Source organism: Dysidea avara, chromosome 3 (genome assembly GCF_963678975.1).
Source record: "Dysidea avara chromosome 3, odDysAvar1.4, whole genome shotgun sequence".
NCBI classification, from domain to species: Eukaryota; Metazoa; Porifera; class Demospongiae; order Dictyoceratida; family Dysideidae; genus Dysidea; species Dysidea avara.
In genome coordinates this window covers 32,791,914-32,819,616 of record NC_089274.1, presented here as the reverse complement: position 1 = coordinate 32,819,616, position 27,703 = coordinate 32,791,914, and the positions used below count along the sequence as shown (strand labels likewise).

Genomic DNA, 27,703 nt, shown 5'->3' with positions numbered 1-27,703 from the left:
TTTAATTATATGCGTCTATTATACCGGCATAATTTCGGGAATAATAGGTGGTTGGAAGAATTAGGGAATATTCCGGAATCAGAATAATCGGATGACTTCCAGAAATAATTGGTACAAAATTATAGGCGGTTTTCCTTGTAGCCTGATGTAAAAATCTTTTGAATACACCACTGAAACAGTGCAAGCATAAAAACGGTTGAAAAGATCGAAATACTCTAGTAGAGCAGTCACTTACTCTAATAGAGCAGTCAACTTTGAGCCCATAATTCTATTATAACAGTCAGTTATATGAATTCATAAATAATATACACTTATTCAAAAGATTTTTACATCAGGCTACAAGGAAAACTTATAATTTTGTATCAATTATTCCTGGAACTCATATCTGGCACTAATTTCAGGAATCCGAGTAATTTTGGGAATAATAGGTAGATGGAGCCTAATAATTTTTGAGAATAATAGGTGCCGGAATAAAAAAAGAACTTCCAGAAAGAATAATTGGAAGATTTTGGAACATAATAGACTTAATCCTAGCTGTTTTGTAAGCACCAGCATTTCGGATCTGATTAGCTACTTGCCTCATGTCTAGTGTGTGTAGCTACACACATACAGCTAGCGGATAGTAGCCTTTACGTGAACACACACTGCATGTACACTAGATATGCTATCCCAGAGAGAAATGATGTGTAAGACTTGCAAGGCTCTTGCACAAGTTGTTTGAAAGTCAGTCTTGCAAGATTCTTGGTTGCATGTACAGCTAGCTAGCCAGGACTCGGAGTAACTTGCTCCTGGCTAGCTAGCTATACATGTACATATGTACGTATCCTCAAACTCATATATCAATAAAATACTGCCAGGTCATCTTTCACTGTGTAACTTGCTCTTTGATTTTCTTCAGTAATGGTCCTAATTATGGTGCGCATTATTTAAGTAGGTGTGCATTATTAAGATTAGCGTGCACAAATGAACTATACTATGCCTCGCAGACTACAGTGCACACCTCAATAAAAGTGAGCTAAATTTCGAGATAACTGTTGTGTAGTGAATCGCTGGGCTCATATTAGACCTCATTCGAGCCACCGATTCGAGCACTAGGTTGTGTATTAAAGATGTGATGTGTTGTAGCTTTGTGGTGGACCTCGCTGTGGACTTTCAAGTATGACTTGAATTTTGCACAGTGTTACTCTATAATTATACTGTTATATATGTGGCGAATAGTCACTGCATGCTTCTGTAAGTGTTTCGTTCCCGTCCTGGACTCAAGGATATTTGCATGCGGGCGGGCGATTCATTTCTTTATAAGATTGGCAGCTTTTCAAGCCATTATTTGCCTGGCATAAAAGCATGCTTAAGCTTGTTTCTAAGTTGCAATAATAGCACAAACGTGAAGTTTGTGCGGACTTGATAGCACTGTTGACACTGTTTCAAAATGGCCTTTTACTGAGTCTGTCAGTATAACCGGAAAATAATGGAAAGAATACGGAATAATGGAATATTTAGAGCTGACAGTAGCTAGATGTGGGTGGTGGATGGGAAACAGAATTTATTTGGAGTGGCGTAGGTTTATAATTAAGGAAGTGGTTACTGAACTGAAAGGTTTTTATTTTCGTATCTAGTAGTTTCCCCTGAGCATTCAACTTTAGGGGACACGAAAAGGAGGGTTAGGGTCGGGTTCAGCTTTGGTTTCTTCTTCACCTTACTATATATAGTAGACTACTACGTGAGTAACATTTATAATGTAGAAAAGTAGGGGTAGGGGGTAGCTAGGGGGTAGCTAGCAGTGGTAGTATAGTGGTTAGCACGCTGCTTACAGTTACAGTAGTCCAGGGTTCGAGCCCTGGCTGAGTTTTGTAGGGTTTTTTTTCATTTAGTGACCCGTTTTTGTCTAAGTTTTACTGTCGGTTCAATAGCGAGTCCGGCTTATTAAACCGACTCGTTTCAGTAACCACTGCCGTTAATTTAATGCATAGTGATGGTTTAACGTTTGTAAAGTTCTCTATAACACTGTTACTTGTTTTTGTAGGACTGTCAAAACTAAAGATTGTGTTGTATTTCCAATCCATTTGTGTTCTAGTGCCTATTGTGTTGAATAATTTTTACCATATTTGTATACATTGTATGGTGTTATAATGCACATTTTGTTTTAACAATGCATAGCTAACATTGTGCACATTTACAGTATATGAGTTGCCATGGTATGGAAAAAGAATTGTCAAAGGATTTCAGTCCCAGCTGGGCAAATTTGCTGGCTACTTTATCAGTACAGAGAGGTGTTGAACTCACAGAAAAATCATTACAGAGAACAACTAAAGATGACAATGGAAAAGACTGCTTTCATTGGCCATGTTTCTTAAGAAAACTTGCATCACGTAAAGTTGTAGTTACTCATGATCATGATGTGATTGAGTGAGTGTGGGATATTATATAAATTATTCACAGTCATTATTTTGTAGAAGAACGAACTATGCTGATTTGCCTTATAATGTTAGAGTTAATTTATTGACTCTTTTGCTGCGCCAGCATATCATTATTGGTCACAGAGAACTGGAGAGGTTTGTTAAGACTGTTAAAAGTGAAGTGATCACAAGTCAGCACAGTTGGGAGGACAACTTGTTAGGTAGACTAGAGGAGTTGGTAGCACCAATGTCACCTTTACCAGGAGTAATGAATCACACACAGAAATTGACCACTGTTGTTCATTTGTCTGATAATACTATTGAACTGATCAAGAGGGAATGGTTAGGTGAGCTTAACAAGACAACAGATGGAATGGCAGGTGTGTACAATGCTACCATACTGTAGAAAATGTATATACATGTGTTTTAAAACTGTGTTCATCCCATAACCACAGTGTAGTATGGATCTTGGCTTCTTGAATCAAAAGAAATATTTATTAACCCTTCTGGCCATTGTCACAACTACCATATGGTGGGTTGATCTGATAACTTATATGCTGAATACAATTTCAATTTTGCTACAATTTTGTGTGTTTAATAATGTGTAATGTTTTGCGCTTATCCTGAAGTCCTCACACCCGCAGGATCCCTGTTACTGAAGTAAACAGGTCCCTTGTGGATTATTATGTAAGAATTACATAATCACAGAAAATGTCTTATTTGTCTTTGTTAGTTGTTCAAGTTGTTATTGCATCTATCAGTAAGAGGGAATGAGAGGAAATAATCTGAAACACTGGGGACACTTTCTCAGGTTCCCATGTATTTTCTTTACACATGCATGCACGTTGAGAGTGACGATGGAAAACTCGAAGAAACTGGAATCGCTTCATGAGTAAACACAATAGAACAGTAGTATAAGCAGTATTGTATACTCTCCGTTAGTTTGGTAGAGATAGGATTGTGTTTTAAACTGATTTTATTGTTTTATTGTTTAATACTAATCTTGGGGTTACCACTATGTAAACAAAAATGACTAGATTGAGTTCCTTACTCCATAGGGAGCATTGTGGTATATACTGTAATTACTAAGTGAATATCCTTGGCTAATACAACCCCATGGAAAGCTCTGCTGCAAAACCCGTTGGTTAATTTACAAGGAGTATCCATTTACCTGTATTAAATAAATACCATTCGTGGTCTTGAGCAAGGTAAAATTTGTACACATTGTATCACATCAAGCATTATTTAGAATTTGCATATATAGTTGTTGTTTCAACAATATCAGTGTTATACACCATTGACTTTTGTACATGCATGCACTCAACATAAATAATATTATTATGTAGCACCACACTTGTTATAGGATCATTATTGAGTTGGTGTTCTGCTGTGGAGAAAGATGATACAGTACCCATCAAGAGGTCACATGATCATTCAGATACATCACATAATCCACCAGGGAAAAGGGCCAAAACTGACCAGTGTGAGGATCACATTATCTCATTACCTGTTCTAATAGATGAACATGAGGAATATATTACTGCTGATGATGAAGAAGTGCCTGGTACTAGCTTGTTGATGAACGATGATAATGTTGACAAGGAACAAACCACAACAACAAAATCAAAGTCATTGACAGATTGCCTGTCATTGGTTACCAAAGTAATGGAGTTTTGTAATCAGTCTACAACTCTGGATGGCAAAGAAGTTGAGCAGTTGTGGGAGGAGTTTAATTCTATCAGTGCTGATCAGGTATACTGTGTTTTTGGCATATATTTGTGATGCTGGTTTCTTTAGACATGTTCTTGTCCTTTTAAACTATTCATTTCTTGGATCAACAATGTACCCTTTTTCCTCATAAGAAAACCTGGGCTTTTATTTCTTTCCCTCTTTCCCAGCATTTTTCACCTGGCCTGTAGGGCTGAGCGATTATGAAATTTTGCTACCTTCACGATTGTAGAATGCAACATATCATGATTATGATAACAATCATGATATTATATCTTTACATGCATCAAACTATCATATATGCAACTTTGTATAAATTACAAAACAAGGTGAAATTGTGTACAGCTGATCAGACCAGTTATAGTTCAATACAAACAGTATAGTGTCCTTAGAAATTCAATGGTTTGTAACAGGTAAGCTTTTTCAGTAGTAAGATTTATTCATACAATGAACTGTCTCAGAAGGCTTATTTTCCAGATCAAGCTCTTCTACAATAGTATGTGTCACCATTTTGAATTTATTTATATGTGATGTCACAACATCACGATGTTCATATAATACATATCAACATCACGATGTTCAGACACAATCATGATTAATCCCATAGTCGATATAATCTCCCAGCCCTGCTGGCCTGTAAATGAATAGGCCCTTTATTCAAGACCAGGGTGTGGATAGGCGCAAGTGACACCTGGAATTTGATCAAATTCTAATTGATCTTATGCCATTATTTATGTAAGCTATGGTACTGCTCAAATTCAATGTCATCTTACACAATTGCAAGTGATTAAAAAGCTCACTAATTAAAGGACGTGGAACCCATTTTACTTGCGAGTATTCATCCCAAATGAAACTGGATAAATACTCACGAGTGAAACAGGTGCTGTGCCCTTTACTTAACAATGCTTGCACTCATGCGAGACGACATTGCATTTGAGTGACACCATAAGCATAGAGAATATTTGTGTGTTATTACAAGTGTAGTGAAGGCCTAAAACAATTGGACACAGTTGCATAATGCATATCTGCATGCATATAGACTTGCACCGACCACTCATGTGATTACTCGTAGCACCTTCACTCCTCAGATGGCTCTATACTTAATGTTGATAACACAAGCCACTAACAGTAAAATAGTCCAGGCCTCTATTTGATACCAAGCGTTTATTTTCACAATGTGCTGGAACCCCCCGGCTTATAATTGAGACTGTGGCCTTATTCAAATGTGGCTTTTGTATGAGCATGTATGTATATTATCTGAAACATGGTTTAGCATAATTTTAACTTATTATTTAGCTGATTTATTTTTCATTTCTTTGTTCTTGCAAAAATATGCAGTGTCACCTGAACACCTTTGTTCCTTTCCTAAAGTTAGACAAAAGTGTTCAAATGAGTGAATTTGTTTGAATAGCTGAAGCCTACTGATTTATATACATTAAATACTCTAATAGAACATACATTTATTTAATAGAACATACACTATCTGCAGGATTTCTTTAATTCCAAGAAAAACTGTTTTATTTTAGCAACTTATTACATACGCCATATTGTAACGACATGTTATAATACTACTGAATAGACAGTTAGAACATTTTGTTTCCAGTTTGTGCTCTCTAACTCTCTGATAGAGTATCTTACAGTAAATGCAACCACATCATTGAAGTAAAAGTTATGCAACTGGGTCTGGAAAAGCTGGTCTTATTGCCCATGATAGCAGATTTGATTTATTTATATTTTACTAAGAACGCAAAGCTCTATTACAAATTTCAGAATCAAAATCAGCTAGATTTCAGTGGTCTGCTTTTCCCAAGCACAGTGGCAATGCTTACGAGCAGTCTGGCACCATATTGGAACTCTGGCCAGCCTATGGGTGGCTGTACAGCTCCCTGGTGTTGAATAAAGACCTGTGCTGTAAATGTCCTTTGATTTTAGCCAGTTTTGAGACCTGAATGGCCCATAACATGGCCTACAGTAATTCATCCCTACGCCTTCTTCTTTAATTTTTTAAACAGCATCTTACCCTTCTCCGGGCCTCTGCCACGCACCCCTTTTGGAGCTTACCTGGTACAGTCAACATAGATTTAAAAACTATCTAAAAGGTGGGAAACTTAAGTGTTGGCTACTTTTACGGTGGACACTCTTAAAGGTAAGGGATTGGTGTAAAACATAAAAATTTGCTCCAACCATTGACAAGCTACAACACACTGAATACTTAAAACTGGATACTTTTAAATAGGTAATAAGAATGGTTTTCCCAGACTAGGTCATATATGTGTATGCTTTTACTTGTACATATTTGCTTATCAATTCATACCCCTCTGATACACTTTATAGTATACAGTAGTGTTTCTGTTCTGTTTGTTGTGCAGATGATACAGAGTTTGCAGATTATTCTTGTTGACAAGAAAAGTCTATTAACTGAAGACAGCATTATCAATATGCTCCACTTCATTTCAGCAATGCCAGTTACCATTGGTGGCCGTATGGGAGAGAATCTTTGTGCTATGACTGTACTACCTTATGTGAGTCAATACATTCTAGTAATGTAGAATTATGAATATTGAGTTATACTGCTACCTCTCCTGGCCTGAAGGTGACCACTTTCGACACATCGCACTGTAGTTTGCATTTGGTTGTATCACAGTGTATGCTTTGTGTGTACTGTGTGTTTTTTCAGCTATTAGAAATGCACCAACCAGCTTCGAGGAATGCTGTAGCTGCTTATAGTTGTGCTTTTAAGAAACAGCCAACAATTTGCATCAGATCTTTGATTGCTTCAACTCTTCAACAAAACCAGTTTGGTAGGTAAAAGACAGTAGTATTAAAGTTCTGTGCACATAATTGTATGGCCATGGTATAAGTTGTAGTAGTGGCATACACAAGCTAGCATCTCTTAGTTTTGCATAGCCACACAAGTCAGGGTTGAAACCAGGTTGGGTCAACTGCCCAGGTCATGGGTCAAACAGGTCAGGCCCAGATCAAGACACACGGTAGTGTGTCATGCGGCCAAGATAACCAGCATGCCACACCATGAGTGTATTTACAGGAAGAAACAAAACGCGATTTTCACCCATAGTAGTTCCATGCTCCCTTAATCATTTTTATACTGCAAATGCCCTCTACCTTCAGCACCCCACATAGCAAATTTGAGCAAGACCAATGCAATCGTGAAATATAAATAAGCCTTCAAAAATCGTCTTAATTTCTTCATTTAGGGGGGAGGGGGGACTTGGATTATTCTCCATTATAAAATGCAAATACATAGCTCGAATTTCTTGAGCTTTGGTACACTTTAACAACGTATTGTGGCACTATCACATACCGAGTTTGGTGCAAATCTGATTACCGTATAGCTGGTAATTTTTGAAAGGTTTTTATTTTCGGATATATCGAAGAGGCCCTTCTGTTCGAAAATAAATTCCCACGTCCAGTTGTTCTTTGAAAATAAATTCCCACAAGTTAAAGCCACGATCCAACTTTTGGCAATTTGTTTGTGTATTCCTTGAGTTTTAGCTCAGTATTACTGATGATATGGGTAAACTGTATCATTACTGTGCCAATAACCAGAAAACAGGTGATCCAGAATGGGAATTGATGCCAGAATCTATGCCGGGCCGTAGATAGCTAGCTATCTAATCGAGCGCAATCGAGCCAGCGAATTTACTCCACTCGAGACTCCCTCAGTCTTCTCTCCAGTGCACAGGGATGGGGATTATTCCATCAGTAAGTCAGTTTTTGGCAAACATTCACGCATCTTCATATTTTGTGACACGAATTTCCTTTTATTTGAAATCCATCCGGACTTCGAAATATGCACTCTTTGAAATTAAAATCCTTCGAAATTCAGATTTTGCTTCTTGTGCAAAATTTTCTGTTTTGAAAATAACCCGCTTTACGATAGTAGTCATAGAGCTATGGATGTTATAAAAGGCCGACTTGTTGTTACACCTACAAAGTAAACCGCCTATGGAATAACTTAAAATCAGTATGCTTATAGGGTAACCATCATAGCTCAAACCTTTTCTGGTTAAAAGAAATTGCATTGACAGCTATAGAGTTACAAGGCAAAAACCAAACAACTGGGATCGAAACACTCTAATAGAACAGTCACCATGGGGTGGCATGGAAAAAGAACTTACCAGCATCCGAACCAGGGACCTCCATACCAAACATCCAAATCGTTTAACACCAACCCGCTGCTATCACAGCTGATCATCTCACTTAATTTATACTTTATAAATGAAAATTTTAGCTAAAATCTACTCAATAGTAAAAGTTCATAATTTCGTAGATCTACCAATGGAAAATCTAGATTGTTCTAGAACATTTCTATGTGTGAGATCCTCAAAAATGTGTGCTCTATTAGAGAATTACAAAAGTAATCAAGTAAACCCTGCAATACAATGCTATTACAATTTCTCTAGTATTCCATTGAATCAAAGCCAATACTATAGCCATTTTGGTACAGATCGGTGGTGTAGTACACTACTACTCGCACCAATCATCATCATCATCATAATCATCGTAATAAGTGCTATGCTAATAAAACTTGTGACAACAGGCTGGAAATTGTATTCTAGCATAAAAGGTACTTTGTAAAAATTGAGCATGAAAAATTGAGATACTCTAATAGAATAGTCACTTAATAGACAAAATGGTATACCTAACTTGGAAGGAATTTACTTTGTTATTGCGAATAAATGCAGGCACTACATATTAATGAACAAGCAAGCACAAAATTATGTCAGTATCAGTTGGCTTTGGTATCAGATCGGTAAGCACTATTTTGTCTTATATCATCTTCATTGCATCTGTAAATAAGAAGATTGATGATTTGTGTAAAAATAAATCAGTTTATGGTTGGGGTTGGCTTTGGGTATATGTTCTAGTTGTAGTATGATATCATAGTTATTATATGAGTCTGAGAGGCGAAGCGAAGCAGGAGGACGAGTGTTAATAACTATGATATACATATGATCACTTCTTACACAATTCATGTTCCCCCCCCCCTGTAATACAATTAAACGTGATATAACTGGCTTGTACCATCAAAGAAACTGAAATTAGCACATTTCACTGAAGCCACACAACTATTTTAAGTCCAGTAAGGTTGAATAGATGGCTGAAGACAAAAGACAACTTAGTAATTCTCGATTGTGCCTTGGAATGTCTGACTACAACCACTGTGGAACTTCAGCATATCTTTGTTCATCAGAACCGAAGAAAAGGGACTACAACTGCTATGGAATTTTAGAAAATGCTTGTTCTTCACCAGAACCCAAGGAGAAAAGGCTGTCAGTATCGAAAGTAATACCATCTTCGTCTAGCTATAACAATACTGTTACTGAAAAGGGGGCTAAATTTTCATTCCCAAAAATACCACCAAGAATACTTTGTCACGGTAGTCTAGGTATTCAATGAATGGATCCAACAGCAAAACAAGCGCTGTGTTATTCTGTGTGAGTGCTTTAAGCTTTTCATATCTGAAGCTAGAAGAGGAGATGGAATACCATATCCACCTAAAACACTACATAAGAAGCCAAATACATTTGCTTACCTAGCTTTCATTTGTTTGTTAAGGTGTTAATAGACTGCTATTGACACCTCTTTGTCCATGTTCTAAACTGCCAGCCATTCATGATCTAATTACCAACTAGTGGTATGGCAGAGAATCCTTTGATCTGCCCATGCCCCATGATACAAATATATGTAAAATACAAAAAGAAATCAACTCCACGCAAAAACAGCCAAGCTGTATAAAAATGGTGCAGCCTTCAAAAGCCTGATGAAAAAGTTGTGAAATCAAAGGTGGAAGCCATTTCAATGATGTTGATGTTAACAAATTTTATTAATGTACAAAGGCCATGATTAAAATTTATAAGCCTTATTCGAAATGATGTCACGAAATATAAATGGCCGCCCTATTTGGGAGACTCTAATATTTTCACTGTATGTTATGATAGTGGAATCCTTTGTGACTGCCTTGCATAATCGACTTGAATAAGTTAATCTCTAAGGTAAATCATCAGTACATTTCAGCGTTCATCAGGGAACATAGCTATGCTACCTTTTGCTAAATCTGTCTGATTATTGCTGTTTTTTAAACAAGACCATCCGATCGTGGCATCTAGCAAATCCGAGAACGAATCATCTGAACTCGAGGGAGAAAGAAAAGCGGAGCCAGACTGTGATACGAAAGTGGTGGTTGCTGAGGAAGTTTACAGAAGAAGAAGATGCCATGGTACATATTGGAAGGGCCAGTATTGCTGTGTTTCACTGTGTCATAGTGCGTCAGGGGCCCAAGCAGAGAGAAAGAGTTTAGGATATGGACGGGTTTCGTTTCATTCTTTTCCTAACTTTACTACAGATAAGGAGAGAGCTATGAAATGGTTTGCAGAGATTAGGAGATATCCTGGTCCAGATTTTGAAATCAATAGTAACACAAAGGCATGCTCTGATCACTTCACCCCAGAAGATTTTTCCTGTGGTGGTACAGATGTACATGCTGCTAGGCGTGTACTGAAGAAAACAGCAGTTCCATCAGTGTTTTCATGGAGCAATACCAAGTCATCGCAGCGCACAACTCAAACTTCTCATAAAGCAAGGACAGAAGTAGAAGTCAATGAGCAGGTTGCTCAACAGTGTTCAGTTTCAACAGATGATTTTAATATAAGTGAACAAACTGTCGAAGATATTGAGTGTCCTGGTTGTGATTCAATGGAATCTTTACGAGCTAAAGCTGTTGTATTATCATTGCAAGTGACTGAGCTGCAAGCTAAATATGAAAAGTCATTGTTTCGACTGGCAAATATAAACATCATGATGACGAGGTGAAATTTTACACTGGTTTTCCAGACTATGACACTCTGTTCTACTTTTACAAAAACATTTTAGAATCAGATGCAATGGTTATGAGACAGTGGAGTGGAAGGCAATCAAAGGAGACATACGCAGAAATAAAGAGTGGCAGAAGCTGCAAACTTCCTTTGCTTGAGCAGTTTTTTCTGACACTGGTTAGGCTACGTCAAGGACTGAGATTTATCCAACAGATTTAGTATATCTCAGTCGCCAGTTCTAGAATCACAGCAACATGGATTAACCTGTTATACCACAGTTTGAAAAGCTTGGAGCGGTATCCTCCATGGCCTATAGTTAAAAAGTATATGCCCGAAGCATCCAAGGAGCAGTATCCTAATACTAGACTAATAATTGATGCTACTGAAATAGGGATTGAGCGTCCTTCTTCATTGGTCTCACAGTCCACTACTTTTTCAGCCTACAAGAACAGAAATACTGTAAAGGTTCTAATAGGCATAATGCCAAGTGGAGCAATTGTTTTTATATCTCCTACATATGAAGGATCCATATCGGACAAAAAAAATTGGTTGAATTCAGTGAAGCTTGAAGTTGACGATGAAATCATGGCTGACAAAGGCTTTGGTATCCAGGATTTGCTTGCACCACTTGGGGTGAGGTTGAACATTCGAAGTCAGGCAGTCAGTTTTCTACTGATGATATGTTACGTACTAAGAAAGTTGCAAAATTAAGAATTCATGTCGAGAGAGCGATAATCCGTATCAAAGAATGTCGTATTTTCCACCCAGTCATTCCAGCTACCATCTATACCAATGAACTTGTGCCATGCTATGTAACTTTAGCCCTCCGTTGGTATGTTAACTACAAAATTGTATTATGCTGATTACATGATATGCATATGTAATTGTAATATCGCAAATCATGATAATTTATAATAACTAGCTATTTAAAAATTACAAATTTCAAAAGGAAGTAGGGGTTGATATAATATACATGCTACAAAAAGTAAGGAAACAAGCTCAAAATGTTACAGCTGAAATGAGAAATGATCCAGCAGTAAAAAGTAAGGAAACAAGATTAGACGACTACTTGCTAAAATGAGACACACTTTAATCCTTACTTTTGGCTAATTTGATGATCTAATCTTGTTTCCTTACTTTTTACTGCTGGATCATTTCTCATTTCAGCTGTAATATTTTGAGCTTGTTTCCTGTAGGGGGGGAGTGTTATGGTATGGTGCATATGCGGCGTGGAGGGGGCTGTAATAAGAGTAAACCGCTGAGTTTGGCTACTGTGGATGTTCGTGTGTATCCTTCGTGCCACACCGAATCCTGTCACGTAACACCTGTCCCTTCTTGGTGCTGCTGTAAAGTGGCTTCTCTACCATCACTTCTTGCTGGTTTGCTTTAGGGTCTAATTTCTCTGTTGATGAATATTTTGGTTCCTCTCCACTACTACTCTTGTAGTCTTGCTTCTCCAAAATTAATTGCCTTTTTGCTCGTCAGCATTGGTCCTAGGGTCCAAGTGGCCATGCACTAGTTTGAGGCAGTCAGGCTCCTTAGAAGTTCCATTCCTTTCTCTACAACCCATCAGAGAGTATTGCATAGATTTTGTCAAGTCCAAGCTGTATTCAGTAGGAGATACTATCAGGTGAGGTGCAACTGACGGCAAAAACTTTTTGAAATAAAAAGCATGAGCTTTCAAGAGATTGTCACTTATAAAGGTTGAATCGTAATTGATTCTCTGAACAAACGGTTCTTCCATGAGAAACCAAACAACAAAATCACACCATTGAAGGTTAATAACATGCATTTGTGTTTGAACTTAATAAAAACACAAATGCGACTTTGACAGCTGAATTCGTCCTTCTATGTTTCTCAAGCAAAATTCTTTCACTGTCTTACATGCATCCTCAATGGATTGTGTTTCACACACATAAGGACATTTAACTTCTAAGCACCCTCTCTTGTGTATTTGCTCACTGAAATCAGATACAATAGCATCTGGGCTTGCTGCTAGCTAAGGCATCTAGTGATCAACCAATAGCCCACATGATTCTACGTTTACAACTTTCCCATTCATGTTTTGGTGTTTTACATAACTGACAATAGTTGCCTTTTCGTGCTTCCTTCCATAACATATTGTTAGTGTTAGACTTACAAGATAATTTTCGTTTGACAAATGCTACACAACTTGTGGTCAGTCGATTACAACAAACTTATTACAGAGGCAGTTATGCGTAGTTTGCGTTCACTGTGCCACTTCTCAGATTCATGCTGCCCTCATGTTGATGCTTCCAGCTCATGTATTCTAGTAGCATTGACGTATACATGATGAGTGTAAAGGTCATCTATCAACTTCTGCTGGACATTCGATTCATCGACAATTTGCTTTGGTAAGGGATCATCAGCCTTGCAAGTGTAATCATGATCATGCACAGCAGATGATTGCAAAGCAGCTAAATGCTGCATTAATTGTTCCTTCTGCATCTCTGCTCATGCAATTCTCTCTTTCCTCATCTCTTCCTTTTGGTTCTCTAATGGGGTAAGCTCTTCATCCAAAATTTGTACAAAGCGTGATATACCATAACTGGTCAGCATACTCTTTTTCTCAAGTGCCTGCTTCCTGTCTCTGTCAACAGTAGCAGTACAGATAAAAAAAGTCTGCAGCATTAATCTTTTTTTTCTATAATATACAAGCTTTCTCGTAGCATTCTTACCTTGTTAGGATCAATTATCCTTCTTGTGCTCAGCCGACAATCCCAGTTATTTACATGCTGGAGTTTTGAACGCTTCTCCTTGCCATACATGGTCTTGTGTGGCCTTACATTAAAGTTTGGCGTGGCTCAACATTGCGCTTCTTGGGCTGATTCCACTTCTGTAGTCTTTCAGTATAGCCCAGCTTTTCCTCTTCTCTTAGACCCAAGGCACATGATCTCCAAGGCAATACAGTGTTGCCGTTGTACAGTTGCAGCACCCAGACAATCCAGCAGGGCAAGTACAGTAAGCAGTGACAACACGAGCATTGGACTCTCTTATTATAATGGTAACATTATAAACCTGATCCTTTCTCATAGAAGGAAAAACTGTAGCTGTCACACAAATGACATCTGATTGGCTTGTCCATGCAGGAATGGTATCTGAGATCTTGAACATGACCATCCTTAAAGAAGCGGTATGCTTTATCTAAGGTGCAAGTATATTCAACAGATTCATACCATGACTCATCACTAGCATCTTCACCATTTTCTTCACGGTTATCCACAACATTCTCGACGTGCCTCACTTTCTTAACTGCAACTTTACGACTGACAAGAAAATCGTATATTGAGCTAAATGTGACAGTTGGTATACAGTGTAACTGCTTGGTCCATTGGACACCATCTCGAGATGGTAAATGCTGAAGGAGTCTTTGAGACTCTGAGCCAGATAAGTGCACTGATGCCAGCTTCTGCAGGCAGTTTATCCCTCATTCAGGATCAGTGAGATATTGATCCCACCCATATTCAATATAGCATTCCACCCTACACAAAAATGTAGCATGAGCAAACAATTTAACTTGCTAACCTTTTTATCAACTGAGGTTTCTTCCCACTCGCTGGTGCTCCACGGCAAGCTAACCATCTCTTCAGCTGTACAACATTCAATTCGCTAGGTTTTTACCATCCAAAGATGCCCGGGGATATCGTGTTCGCTTAACAACTCGAAATCACTCTTAATTCCTGGCTCCGATTGTCCTCCTGCGAGTCTAGACGCTTTGCTAGATGCTTTGCTAGACACCATGATCGGATGGTCCTGTTTAAAAAATAGCAATAATCAGACAGATTTAGCAAAAGGCAGCATAGCTACATTCCCTGATTGACACTGAAATGAGATCAACTTATTCAAGCCGATTATACAAGGCGGTCGCAAGGGATTCCACTATGAAAACATACAGCGAAAATATTAGAGTCCCCCAAATAGAGTGGCCATTTATATTTTGTGACGTCATTTGGATAAGGCTTATTGTCATCCACATCATTGCAACCATTTCACGGCTTCCACCTTTTATTTCACAACTTTTCACCCAGGCTTTTTTAAAGCCACACCTTTTTATATAGCTTGTCGGATAAATTATCTGGGTGGATTGTGGGTTATTATTTGGATCATGCATTGATTATAGTGATGGTATGATGAAAGTGTAAATCCTTGAAATGAATTGTTGCTGACAAGTGTGTTTTGAAGAAGTAAGGAAGCAGAGATGGGAGCAGTTTGACTGCTCTGTTAGAGCCTTGACTGTCCGTTAATGTTTCAATCATTCAATGCTTGGGTAACACACTTCAAAAGTATAGAGCATAAACTAATATCATATCTTTTCACTGATCCCTCATTGGTGAAGTGTTAATACAGCATGAAAAATGTCTAGTTGTAGCCACGCCCAGTTTTGTATGTGAGAGCACTTAATTATGAATAAAGCTTGTTTGTGTTACTGTTAAATAGCTTGATTATACTCGTTTACCTTTTACTCTTTTGTTATAACATAATAGTACCTGTGAGGTAGGTGTTAGCACATAGCTCTGTTTAAACCAGGTTAGATCTGGATCTAACTGAAATGCCTACATTATCTGTAAGTGAAGGGAAACAATGAATGCTGGAAGTGATTAGTACTTGTGCTACATGTCACATGCATGTTGAGAATAATACAATTTTTGTATATTAATTTTTTTTGTGGAAGTTGCATCTTTGGAAATAGACTTGATATTCCATAGTACATGACTATTCCCTTTATAAATGTGCAGTATATAAAATAGTTTGTAGCTGTATGAATGTGTACTAATTACAGTATAAGTTACTTCATTGCTGCAGGTTCTGCTCATGCAGATCTTATTTCTGGGATAATCCGAGGAGGAGACTTAGGAGATCATGTAACTGCACTGTGGAGGTGTGTATAACATTACTGTGCACTTTACATGTATATATGTTTATTTATTATACAGACTTCTTGTTGATGTGAAATCCCAGGGTACGTACGTGTAATCTTTGTAGTTGTGCAACACTTATATATTACTACTTTAGCTTGTTGGAATGACCATGTGATTTCATTAGCCCAGACCTTACTTGATGCAAAAGTTAGTAGTAGCTGCAATTTTAGTCTCAATTCGTTCATACAATGATGTACACAGGTGGAACTAGATCAGTCATTGTTGAGGGACACACTTCAAACACTACTACATGTTGCTGGTTATATGACTGGCAACCTTCGTTTTGGCAAACTATTACTGGCCCTGGTGAGTAGACATCAGGCACCCATGGCTGACCATACAGAGGATCTAGAGAATTTAGTAGAAATGATTAGTCCAGCATTTATGCAGCGTAGCTTGCAGCTAGCTGTAAAAAAGTTGCAAAACTAAAATACTGTTGTGAATTGTAGCAATTATTGCTATCAAGTGTTTTTAATGTGTCAATAATACTTCTGATATGTTTACGACTTTGCATGCATGCACATTGCATATAGAAAGTATGAGTGTTGATGTGCAAAAGGATGGCACAACAAGGAGTACATAATAGACAAACATAAATAATGGTAAAGGTGTGTTCTATATCTCATTAACTTGCTGGATAAGTAACCACTTTGCGTCCATGCAGTAATGCAGAAAAGTGTATGAATTGTACTTGTTTGTGCATCCAAAGTCAAATATGATAGCCAGCATATATGGATTGGAATGTGTTCCTTGAAGCTTAGTTACTGCATGAATCTGCAAATATATGTGGAGCAGTGTGGCTCTGTGTACAGTAAAGTAGGAGTTAAGTGTGCACTTGTATAGCTACATAGGCATAGGAATGCAGTGATTATGCTGGCATAATTTCAATATAGATGTGTAAGAATTGGGAATTATGCTCTCATTTGAAGCAACTATAAAGCTTAGAAAATGGTATACATAAAATGCTTTGATCTTTAGGAGATAATAAGGTCTTTAAAATCCTACAATGACTATATGTCCATTTACAACACTAAGTTGGTAAGAGATCACGCCCTCTGATTTTTGGTTTTTTAAATCCACAAAGATCCTTGTGGTAGGTCACTTAAACAGTACAATTTCATTTAAAAAAATTGACTTCAATAGAGCAATCAGAAATTCTACTCTCTAATGTGGCAACCAATTGCAATAAAAGACTATTAATTTTGAAGTCTACTGAATACACCATTTAACTAACATTGTTGCATGGACAATGATGGTGGCATAAGTGTGGAAATAATGAACATTTCTCAAAAGCATAACAGGTGATTACTGAGCACTGTTCAATAACACTCATATTAATTTATATGAACATAATAGCCAATCTTTAACATGTCTACAAGCTATGCCTCCAGTCAGCTATGTAGGGACAATGAATCCAAATTTCTTATATTGTATATCTAATATTCTTCATGAAACATTCAGAATAATTTCAGGACATATTGCTAATTGTACTAAATTAGAATTAATGAGTTTTATAGAAAACAAGTTGGTTTTTCATAATTGCAACTCTAAAAAAACACTATAGGGCAATGATACATGGTGAAGTTGATTGTGTGAATCTTAAGGAATACTGAGCCGATGGTTAGTAAGAATGTTTGGAAATCACACTGTGCAAAGCATGTATCTGTGATTACAATTGGAAGTACCTCTGATCCAGTGAATCGAATGTCACTCTAGTGGTGTACCACAGGAGTGACCTGCTGTTCTATATAAACAAATTACCAGACTGTATCACATACCTTCTTGCAGTAACGATTGTATATAGGAGAATAGAAACTGACAACGACTACAAAGCATTGCAGCAGGATTGCTACAATGTGAAAATGTGGGAAAGAAAATGGTTAATTATTTTTTCATGTAGATAAACGTGAAGTGGTACAAATACTGTTAAAACTTTAATGTGATTTGTGAAAATGTTGTTAGTACTAATTCCTTAAACGTAATCTACATAGCCAGAGAAAGGTTAGAATACATGCTTATAATCAAAAGATCCATCCTAGAGTATGTTGTGGGCTCCGCACACCCAGACGTATCAATAGCTTGAAGCTATCCAATGCCGAGCAGGCAATGTTATTTGTAATGTCAGACTTTTTGAACTTATGGCAGTCACTACTATGTTGAACTGGAAACACTACATCACAGAAGGAACATATTAAAGTTAATTAACGATGTTGTTTAAGATCCTATACATAACTTACTTGAAATACATACGTCTACCTCGTAATACCAGAGGTCATGATCATGCTGTCCATTCTATTTTCAAGAATTGATGCTTATAAGTATAGCTTTTGTTTTACATCCCCAAAATGGAACAATTTATATACCAGCTAATTTAGTTGCAAGAGCAGCGACGATTGACACTTCTATTAATTTGTTATGACATTGCACAACACTCATACAAACGAGTTTTTGGCAATTAGAAATATAATAATGATAGTTTAAAATGATACCGTCCCTGTGATGTCAGCTACACATGGATTTGCTTCATTGTTTGTGTTGATAGTTACTAGTGATGTGACGAGTTTAAAAGGGATAGCATTACTGACAAGTGAGTTAGAGGTATAGCAAATTTGTACAATGTTTGTTCTTATAAAATCCTCATGTGTAATGGTTGCATCATTCACTGTTTAGAGCTTGTGTCTTTACTTGGCTGCATAACTATAATATTATAAGGATTGATGATATTTATATGCCATACTAAAAATTTTAGTATTAGAACAATACTACTTAGTTTCAATATCAACTCTGTTCACAAATTAGATGTATACAAACTTCTACTGCTAATTTTAACAAGTAATGATGCTCACTAATGAATAATTACAGCAAATGTTATCTATATGTCTATTTTTCTTTCCTTACAAGGTCACATACACACGTATATACAAGAGTCTTAAATTTATTAAAAAAGCACAGCATATGAAACACACACATGCACTTGAGGAATAAACAGTACATAGCATTCATAGCCTAGAAAGTATATGTACGAATATATTATATCTATATAAGTAAAAACCAACAAAAATACTTAACATTGAAATACAAACATCAAAAGTACAACACTACACATGAATATATCCAATGTCATAAACAACAGCATCCATAACTTTCTTGAATTTTCCATAGTCATTCTCCTTAAATGCCCCAACTGGAAAATAGATTTCTCTGAAGTGTGGACTGACTTTAACAACATTAATGTTGTCAGTTGCAAACTTCACTATAACCTTTTCTTCTGGCACTATAAATCCTCCAGTAATACTCACCATGAGGTGTTTAAGTTCTACAGGAGAAAATGTGGGTAATATATACTTACAGAGAAAAGAATTTAATTCAGGATTCATTATTAGATTCTCACTTAGAATAGCTAATTCTAGATTTATTATTGTATAGCCATCTTATGATTGTAAAAATTCTGTATTGACCCGGTATACAGGCAGTGCCTTTGACATCAAGACACACGGTAGTGTGTCGTGCGGCCCAAGAAGCTGGCGTGTAACACCCGTGAGTATATTGACAGGAAGAAAGAAAATGCAATTTTCGCACCTTAGTAGCTCTGTGCTTCCTTGATGAAACAAGACGATTTTTGCTGTGGACACTCCCTCCGCCTTCAGCACTCCACATTCCAAATTAGAGCGAAATCGCTTCAAGCGTTCCCAAGATATGCAACTTCAAAAATTGGCTTAGTTTCTTCGTTTTTTTCCTTATTTTTCTTCCTCTTTTCACACACTTACAAAAACTGCTATAAAACACGAACGCTATATCCGATTGCCTTGAAATTTGGCACACAGAAGCGGGGTATAAAGGCGCATCTCTGTACTAACTTTGGCTAGGATATGATAAACCGGAAAAGAGTTATGATCGATTATTCACGAAAAATAACACCAATATGTTGTCACGCCTACAGGGTAAACCGCATATGGGAAGAAGCTGAAAATCGGTGGGTGAATAGGTTAACTATTGAACCTCAAACCTTTTGTGGTTTGAAAGAAATCGAGCTAAAAACCAGGAAGATACAACGAAAAAAAAAAAACAGTGTGTAACAATTATGCAATCGAGATTAGCTAATAAAAAACGACTACTTGCCACGCCTACCAGATAAACTGCTAAGGCGATTGCTTTGAAAATCGCTGTATAGAAGGAGTAATCATCTTAGAAAGGCTCTTCAATGGTGTAGAAGAATCAGACTCAAAGCCACGGAGTTAGGCCCCTATTCGGTGATTATTAGTTTCTCATCCAGCCTTTCTAATTATTACGATGCGGGCGGGAGGGTATTACCATTATGCCATTATTTTATAATATTAGCACACTGATGTACAGGCCTTGTCCAAATTGTCTTTCTTTCTTACTACAAACATTTCCTTCATCAGCTGATTCTACTTTTCGTAATCGCCAACTGTTTTTCGACAGTCAACTGATAGCCTGCTTTGATGAAGTCAATAGAGCACGATTGCAACTGGCACTGCAGCAATTTGCTAAGGAAAACAACAGTTCTCCTGGTGATATATAGTGCATTGTAGCGTTCATCAACAAAAATTAGAACAGTTTGGTATCACGTGTTCTTCTGTGCATGCGCAGAGTAATAATGGCGTACCATGCGGTAGCTTAAGAAGGATGTGGGCGGTGGATGAGAAACTAATAATCACCAAATAGGGGCCTTATAACACGAAATCCAACTTGGTGCAGCAAGTGCGAGATCGAGATACTCTAATAGAGCAGTCATCCTAATAGAGCAGTCACCCGGAAAAGAATTCAAGAGATCAGCTAGAAACAAGTAACCTGTATAGAGATCAGCTAGAAACAAGTCACCCTGTAGAGAAATCAGCTACAAACAATTCACCCTGTAGAGAGATCAGCTAGAAAAATTTACCTTATAGGGAGTTCATGCAATTATGGAAAGGGATAGTTCAGCTAGAAGAAAGCACCTTGTAGAGTTCAGCTACAAAGAAACTACCATGTAGAGAGTTCAACTACAAACAAATCGCCCTGTAGAGAGATCAATAGAAGAAGTTTCCTTGTAGAGAGTTCAGCTACAAAGAAACCATCATGTAGAGAGTTTAGCTGCAAACAAATCACCTGTAGAGACATCAGCTAAAATAAATTACCTTGTAGAGAGTTCAGCTACAAAGAAACCATCATGTAGAGAGTTCAGCTGCAAACAAATCACCTGTAGAGAGTTCAGCTACAAACAAATCTCCCTGTAGAGAGATCAGCTAGAAGAAGTTACCTTGTGGAGAGTTCAGCTTCAAAAAAACCATCATGTAGAGAGTTCAGCTGCAAACACATCACCTATAGAGAGTTCAGCTACAAACAAATCTCCCTGTAGAGAGATCAGCTAGAAGAAGATACCTTGTGGAGAGTTCAGCTTCAAAGAAACCATCATGTAGAGAGTTCAGCTGCAAACAAATCACCTGTAGAGAGTTCAGTTACAAACAAATCTCCCTGTAGAGAGATCAGCTAGAAGAAGTTTCCTTGTAGAGAGTTCAGCTACAAACAAATCACTCTGTAGAAAGATCAGCTAGAAGAAGTCACCTTGTAGAGAGTTCAGTTATAAAGAAACCACCACATAGAGAGTTCAGCTACAAACTAGTGACCTTGAAGAGACATCAGTTACCTTGTAGAGAGTTCTGCTACAAAGAAACCATCATATAGAGAGTTCAGCTGAAAACAAATCACCTGCAGAGAGTTCAGCTATAAACAAATCTCCCTGTAGAAAGATCAGCTAGAAGAAGTCACCTTGTAGAGAGTTCAGTTACAAAGAAACCATCATGTAGAGAGTTCAGCTGCAAACAAATCACCTGTAGAGAGTTCAGCTACAAACAAATCTCCCTGTAGAGAGATCAGCTAGAAGTTTCCTTGAGAGAGTTCAGCTACAAACAAATCACCCTGTAGAAAGATCAGCTAGAAGAAGTTAACTTGTGGAGAGTTCAGTTACAAAGAAACCATCATGTAGAGAGTTCAGCTGCAAACAAAACACCTGTAGAGAGTTCAGCTACAAACAAATCTCCCTGTAGAGAGATCAGCTAGAAACAAATCTCCCTGTAGAGAGATCAGCTAGAAGAAGTTTCCTTGTAGAGAGTTCAGCTACAAACAAATCACCCTGTAGAAAGATCAGCTAGAAGAAATTACCTTATAGAGAGTTCAGCTACAAAGAAACCATCATGTAGAGAATTCAGCTGCAAACAAAACACCTGTAGAGAGTTCAGCTACAAACAAATCTCCCTGTAGAGAGATCAGCTAGAAGAAGTTTCCTTGTAGAGAGTTCAGCTACAAAGAAACCATCATGTATAGAGTTCAGCTACGAACTAGTGACCTTGTAGAGACATCAGCTAAAATAAATTACCTTGTACAGAGTTCAGCTACAAAGTTCAGCTGCAAACAAATCACCTGAAGAGAGTTCAGCTACAAACAAATCTCCCTGTAGAGAGATCAGCTAGAAGAAGTTACCTTGTGGAGAGTTCAGCTTCAAAGAAACCATCATGTAGAGAGTTCAGCTGCAAACAAATCACCTGTAGAGAGTTCAGTTACAAACAAATCTCCCTGTAGAGAGATCAGCTAGAAGAAGTTTCCTTGTAGAGAGTTCAGCTACAAACAAATCACCCTCTAGAAAGATCAGCTAGAAGAAGTCACCTTGTAGAGAGTTCAGTTACAAAGAAACCACTATATAGAGAGTTCTGCTACAAAGAAACCATCATGTAGAGAGTTCAGCTGCAAACAAATCACCTGTAGAGAGTTCAGCTACAAACAAATCTCCCTGTAGAGAGATCAGCTAGAAGAAGTTACCTTGTAGAGAGTTCAGTTACAAAGAAACCATCATGTAGAGAGTTCAGCTGCAAACAAATCACCTGAAGAGAGTTCAGCTACAAACAAATCACCCTGTAGAGAGATCAGCTAGAAGAAGTTATCTTGTGGAGAGTTCAGCTTCAAAGAAACCATCATGTAGAGAGTTCAGCTGCAAACAAATCACCTGTAGAGAGTTCAGCTACAAACAAATCTCCCTGTAGAGAGATCAGCTAGAAGAAGTTACCTTGTAGAGAGTTCAGCTACAAAGAACCATCATTTAGAGAGTTCATCAGCTGCAAACAAATCACCTGTAGAGAGTTAAGCTACAAACAAATCTCCCTATAGAAAGATCAGCTAGAAGAAGTTACCTTGTACAGAGTTCAGCTACAAAGAACCATCATATAGAGAGTTCAGCTGCAAACAAATCACCTGTAGAGAGTTCAGCTACAAACAAATTTCCCTGTAGAGAGATCAGCTAGAAGAAGTTACCTTGTAGAGAGTTCAGCTACAAAGAACCATCATGTAGAGAGTTCATCAGCTGCAAACAAATCACCTGTAGAGAGTTCAGCTACAAACAAATTTCCCTGTAGAGAGATCAGCTAGAAGAAGTTACCTTGTAGAGAGTTCAGCTACAAAGAACCATCATGTAGAGAGTTCATCAGCTGCAAACAAATCACCTGTAGAGAGTTAAGCTACAAACAAATGTCCCTGTAGAAAGATCAGCTAAAAGAAGTTACCTTGTGGAGAGTTCAGCTACAAAGAAACCATCATGTAGAGAGTTCAGCTACAAACAAATCACTCTGTAGAAAGATCAGCTAGAAGAAGTCACCTTGTAGAGAGTTCAGTTATAAAGAAACCACCATATAGAGAGTTCAGCTACAAACTAGTGACCTTGAAGAGACATCAGTTACCTTGTAGAGAGTTCTGCTACAAAGAAACCATCATATAGAGAGTTCAGCTGAAAACAAATCACCTGCAGAGAGTTCAGCTATAAACAAATCTCCCTGTAGAAAGATCAGCTAGAAGAAGTCACCTTGTAGAGAGTTCAGTTACAAAGAAACCATCATGTAGAGAGTTCAGCTGCAAACAAATCACCTGTAGAGAGTTCAGCTACAAACAAATCTCCCTGTAGAGAGATCAGCTAGAAGTTTCCTTGAGAGAGTTCAGCTACAAACAAATCACCCTGTAGAAAGATCAGCTAGAAGAAGTTAACTTGTGGAGAGTTCAGTTACAAAGAAACCATCATGTAGAGAGTTCAGCTGCAAACAAAACACCTGTAGAGAGTTCAGCTACAAACAAATCTCCCTGTAGAGAGATCAGCTAGAAACAAATCTCCCTGTAGAGAGATCAGCTAGAAGAAGTTTCCTTGTAGAGAGTTCAGCTACAAACAAATCACCCTGTAGAAAGATCAGCTAGAAGAAATTACCTTATAGAGAGTTCAGCTACAAAGAAACCATCATGTAGAGAATTCAGCTGCAAACAAAACACCTGTAGAGAGTTCAGTTACAAACAAATCTCCCTGTAGAGAGATCAGCTAGAAGAAGTTTCCTTGTAGAGAGTTCAGCTACAAAGAAACCATCATGTATAGAGTTCAGCTACGAACTAGTGACCTTGTAGAGACATCAGCTAAAATAAATTACCTTGTACAGAGTTCAGCTACAAAGTTCAGCTGCAAACAAATCACCTGAAGAGAGTTCAGCTACAAACAAATCTCCCTGTAGAGAGATCAGCTAGAAGAAGTTACCTTGTGGAGAGTTCAGCTTCAAAGAAACCATCATGTAGAGAGTTCAGCTGCAAACAAATCACCTGTAGAGAGTTCAGTTACAAACAAATCTCCCTGTAGAGAGATCAGCTAGAAGAAGTTTCCTTGTAGAGAGTTCAGCTACAAACAAATCACCCTCTAGAAAGATCAGCTAGAAGAAGTCACCTTGTAGAGAGTTCAGTTACAAAGAAACCACTATATAGAGAGTTCTGCTACAAAGAAACCATCATGTAGAGAGTTCAGCTGCAAACAAATCACCTGTAGAGAGTTCAGCTACAAACAAATCTCCCTGTAGAGAGATCAGCTAGAAGAAGTTACCTTGTAGAGAGTTCAGTTACAAAGAAACCATCATGTAGAGAGTTCAGCTGCAAACAAATCACCTGAAGAGAGTTCAGCTACAAACAAATCACCCTGTAGAGAGATCAGCTAGAAGAAGTTATCTTGTGGAGAGTTCAGCTTCAAAGAAACCATCATGTAGAGAGTTCAGCTGCAAACAAATCACCTGTAGAGAGTTCAGCTACAAACAAATCTCCCTGTAGAGAGATCAGCTAGAAGAAGTTACCTTGTAGAGAGTTCAGCTACAAAGAACCATCATTTAGAGAGTTCATCAGCTGCAAACAAATCACCTGTAGAGAGTTAAGCTACAAACAAATCTCCCTATAGAAAGATCAGCTAGAAGAAGTTACCTTGTACAGAGTTCAGCTACAAAGAACCATCATATAGAGAGTTCAGCTGCAAACAAATCACCTGTAGAGAGTTCAGCTACAAACAAATTTCCCTGTAGAGAGATCAGCTAGAAGAAGTTACCTTGTAGAGAGTTCAGCTACAAAGAACCATCATGTAGAGAGTTCATCAGCTGCAAACAAATCACCTGTAGAGAGTTAAGCTACAAACAAATGTCCCTGTAGAAAGATCAGCTAAAAGAAGTTACCTTGTGGAGAGTTCAGCTACAAAGAAACCATCATGTAGAGAGTTCAGCTGCAAAGAAATCACCCTGTAGAGAGATCAGCTAGAAGAAATTACCTTGTAGAGAGTTCAGTTACAAAGAAACCACTATGTAGAGCGTTCAGCTTCAAAGAAATCACCCTGTAGAAAATTCAGCCACAAACAAATTGCCCTATAGAAAGATCAGTTAGAAGAAGTTACCTTGTAGAGAGTTCAGCTACAAAGAAACCATTCTGTAAAGAGCTCAGCTGCAAACAAATCACCTGCACAGAATTCAGCTACAAACAAATCACCCTGTAGAGAGGTCAGCTAGAAGAAGTTACCTTGTAGATAGCTCAGCTACAAACAAATCACCCTGTAGAGAGATCAGCTAGAAGAAGTTACCTTGTAGATTGTTCAGCTACAAACAATTCACCCTGTAGAGAGAGCAGCAAGAAGAAGTCACCATGTAGAGTGTTCAGTTACAAAGAAACCACCATGGAGAGTTCTGTAATAAATATAATTATGTATTATATATATAATTTGTACATTTACTGATAAAATCAGAAATATTTAAAGTACATCTGCTTCATCTTTTCTTCTTCCTGTGGTAAAGAAAAAGACAGGTTAAAAAAGCCCCAAAGCCGGCCATAGGCCGGCTTTGTGGTATACAAATACAGAAAGAAATGAAATCTAATCCACAACAGCCAAGCTGTAAAAAAACAGTGAGGCCCTCAAAAAGGCTATGGTGAAAAAAGATGTGACATCCAAGGTGGCGGCCAAGAAATGGCTGTGATGGTAAAAATGTTAATAACGGCAATTTAGGTGAATTTTTTTCCAAGACCAAGTGGCACAAAAATTCACCTGAATTGTCGTTATTAAAATTTTTACCATTAACCTACCATCACAGCCATTTCTTGGCCGCCACCTTGGATTTCTCATCTTTTTTCACCATAGCCTTTTTGAGGGCTGCACTGTTTTTTTTTACAGCTTGGCTGTTTTGGATTAGATATACTTTTCATGAATTATGCAACTATAATGAACCTATCTTGAAACATGCAAACAAGATTAGCAGTGTTGGGGCAATTACTTTTTAAAACTAACTCATTACATGTTACTAGCTATTACTTGTAACTAAAACTATTTAGTTACAGTTGCATATTACCCATATCAAGACACACGGTAGTATGTCGTGCGGCCCAAGAAGCCAGCGTGCAACACCCGTGAGTATATTGACAGGAAGAAAGAAAACGCAATTTTTGCACCTCCGTAGTTTTGTGCTGCCTTGACGAAACAAGACGATATTTGCTGTGGACATGCCTGCCAACTTCAGTACTCCACATTCCAAATTTGAGCGAAATCGCTTCAAGTGTTCCCGAGTCAAAAATTGGCTTAGTTTCTTCGTTGTTTTTTTTCTTATTAGTTTTCTTCCCCTTAGTTTTCGCACACTTACAAAAACTGCCATAAAACGCGAATGCATTATCCGATTTACTTGCAATTTGGCACATAGAAGGGGAGTATAAAGGCGCATCTTGGTACCACGTTTGGCTGGAATACAGTAAACAGTCAAGGAGTTATTATCAATTATTCACGAAAAATAACACCAATATGTTGTCACGCCTACAGGGTAAACCGCTTATGGGAAGAAGCTGAAAATCGGTGCGTGAATAGGTTCACTATTTAACTTCAAACCTTTTGTGGTTTGAAAGAAATCGAGCAAAAAACCACGAAGATAGAGTGAAAAGACCAACAGTGTGTAGCAATTTTGCAATCGAGATTAGCTAATAAAAAAACAACTACTTGCCACGACTGCTAGAAAAACCACTTGGAGTAATACTTTGAAAATCTATGTACAGACGGAGTAATCATCCTAGAAAGGCTCTTCAATGATGTAGAAGAATCAGACTTAAAGCCACAGAGTTATAACACAAAATCCCGCAACTTAGTGTAGGAAGTGCGAGATCGAGATACTCTAATAGAGCAGTCATCCTAATAAAGCATTCACCCTGAATAGAGATCAGATAGAAAGAAGTAACCTGTATAGAGATCAGCTACAAACAAATAACCCAGTAGAAATATGTGTTGGAAACAAATCATCATGTAGAGAGATCAGTTAGGAACAAGTCACCCAGTAGAGAGTTCAGCTAGAAACAAGTCACCCTGTAGAGAGATCAGCTACAAACAAATCACCCTGTAGAAGGATCAGCTGGAAACAAGTCACTGTGTAGAGATATCAACTAGAAACAAGTTACCCTATATAGAGTGATCAGCTACAAACAAATCACCCTTTAGAAATATGTG

The 27,703-nt window shown here is 37.8% G+C and overlaps 2 protein-coding genes across 4 annotated transcripts in view; one reads left to right on the top strand and one right to left on the bottom strand.

The window, feature by feature from the left end:
* Positions 1–352: 352 nt before the first annotated feature.
* LOC136250753 (uncharacterized) lies at positions 353–16,395 on the top strand. 3 transcript variants are annotated; one of them, XM_066043029.1, is made up of 11 exons: positions 353–1,010; positions 1,065–1,156; positions 2,180–2,406; positions 2,454–2,776; positions 3,760–4,148; positions 6,494–6,646; positions 6,802–6,925; positions 15,785–15,860; positions 15,916–15,941; positions 15,995–16,047; positions 16,102–16,395. In XM_066043029.1, the coding sequence occupies exons 2-11, from the start codon at positions 1,115–1,117 to the stop codon at positions 16,327–16,329; spliced, it is 1,641 nt and encodes a 546-aa protein (XP_065899101.1). In that variant the 5' UTR covers positions 353–1,010; positions 1,065–1,114; the 3' UTR covers positions 16,330–16,395. The 3 variants fall into 3 exon arrangements, with proteins under 3 accessions (XP_065899101.1, XP_065899102.1, XP_065899100.1); XM_066043030.1 differs by lacking the exon at positions 1,065–1,156 and having other exon boundaries at positions 355–1,010; positions 2,158–2,406; XM_066043028.1 differs by lacking the exon at positions 1,065–1,156 and having other exon boundaries at positions 357–1,010.
* A 2,420-nt stretch (positions 16,396–18,815) lies between these two features.
* Positions 18,816–27,703, bottom strand: part of LOC136250748 (uncharacterized) — a 57,024-nt gene continuing 48,136 nt past the window's right edge. Inside the window, exon 9 of the mRNA XM_066043021.1 lies at positions 18,816–19,216. Within this exon, the coding sequence (XP_065899093.1) occupies positions 18,999–19,216 (218 nt within the window). The 3' untranslated portion in view covers positions 18,816–18,998. The remainder of the gene's footprint in view (positions 19,217–27,703) is intronic.

Excerpts from the sequence above, each read along its gene's own strand:
- LOC136250753 (XM_066043028.1), top strand. The coding sequence starts at position 807 with ATGTACATATGTACGTATCCTCAAACTCATATATCAATAAAATACTGC. Across the intron at positions 1,011-2,179 it reads CAGTGCACACCTCAATAAAA|TATATGAGTTGCCATGGTAT; the intron begins GTGAGCTAAATT and ends GCACATTTACAG. Across the intron at positions 16,048-16,101 it reads AGACCTTACTTGATGCAAAA|GTGGAACTAGATCAGTCATT; the intron begins GTTAGTAGTAGC and ends TGATGTACACAG.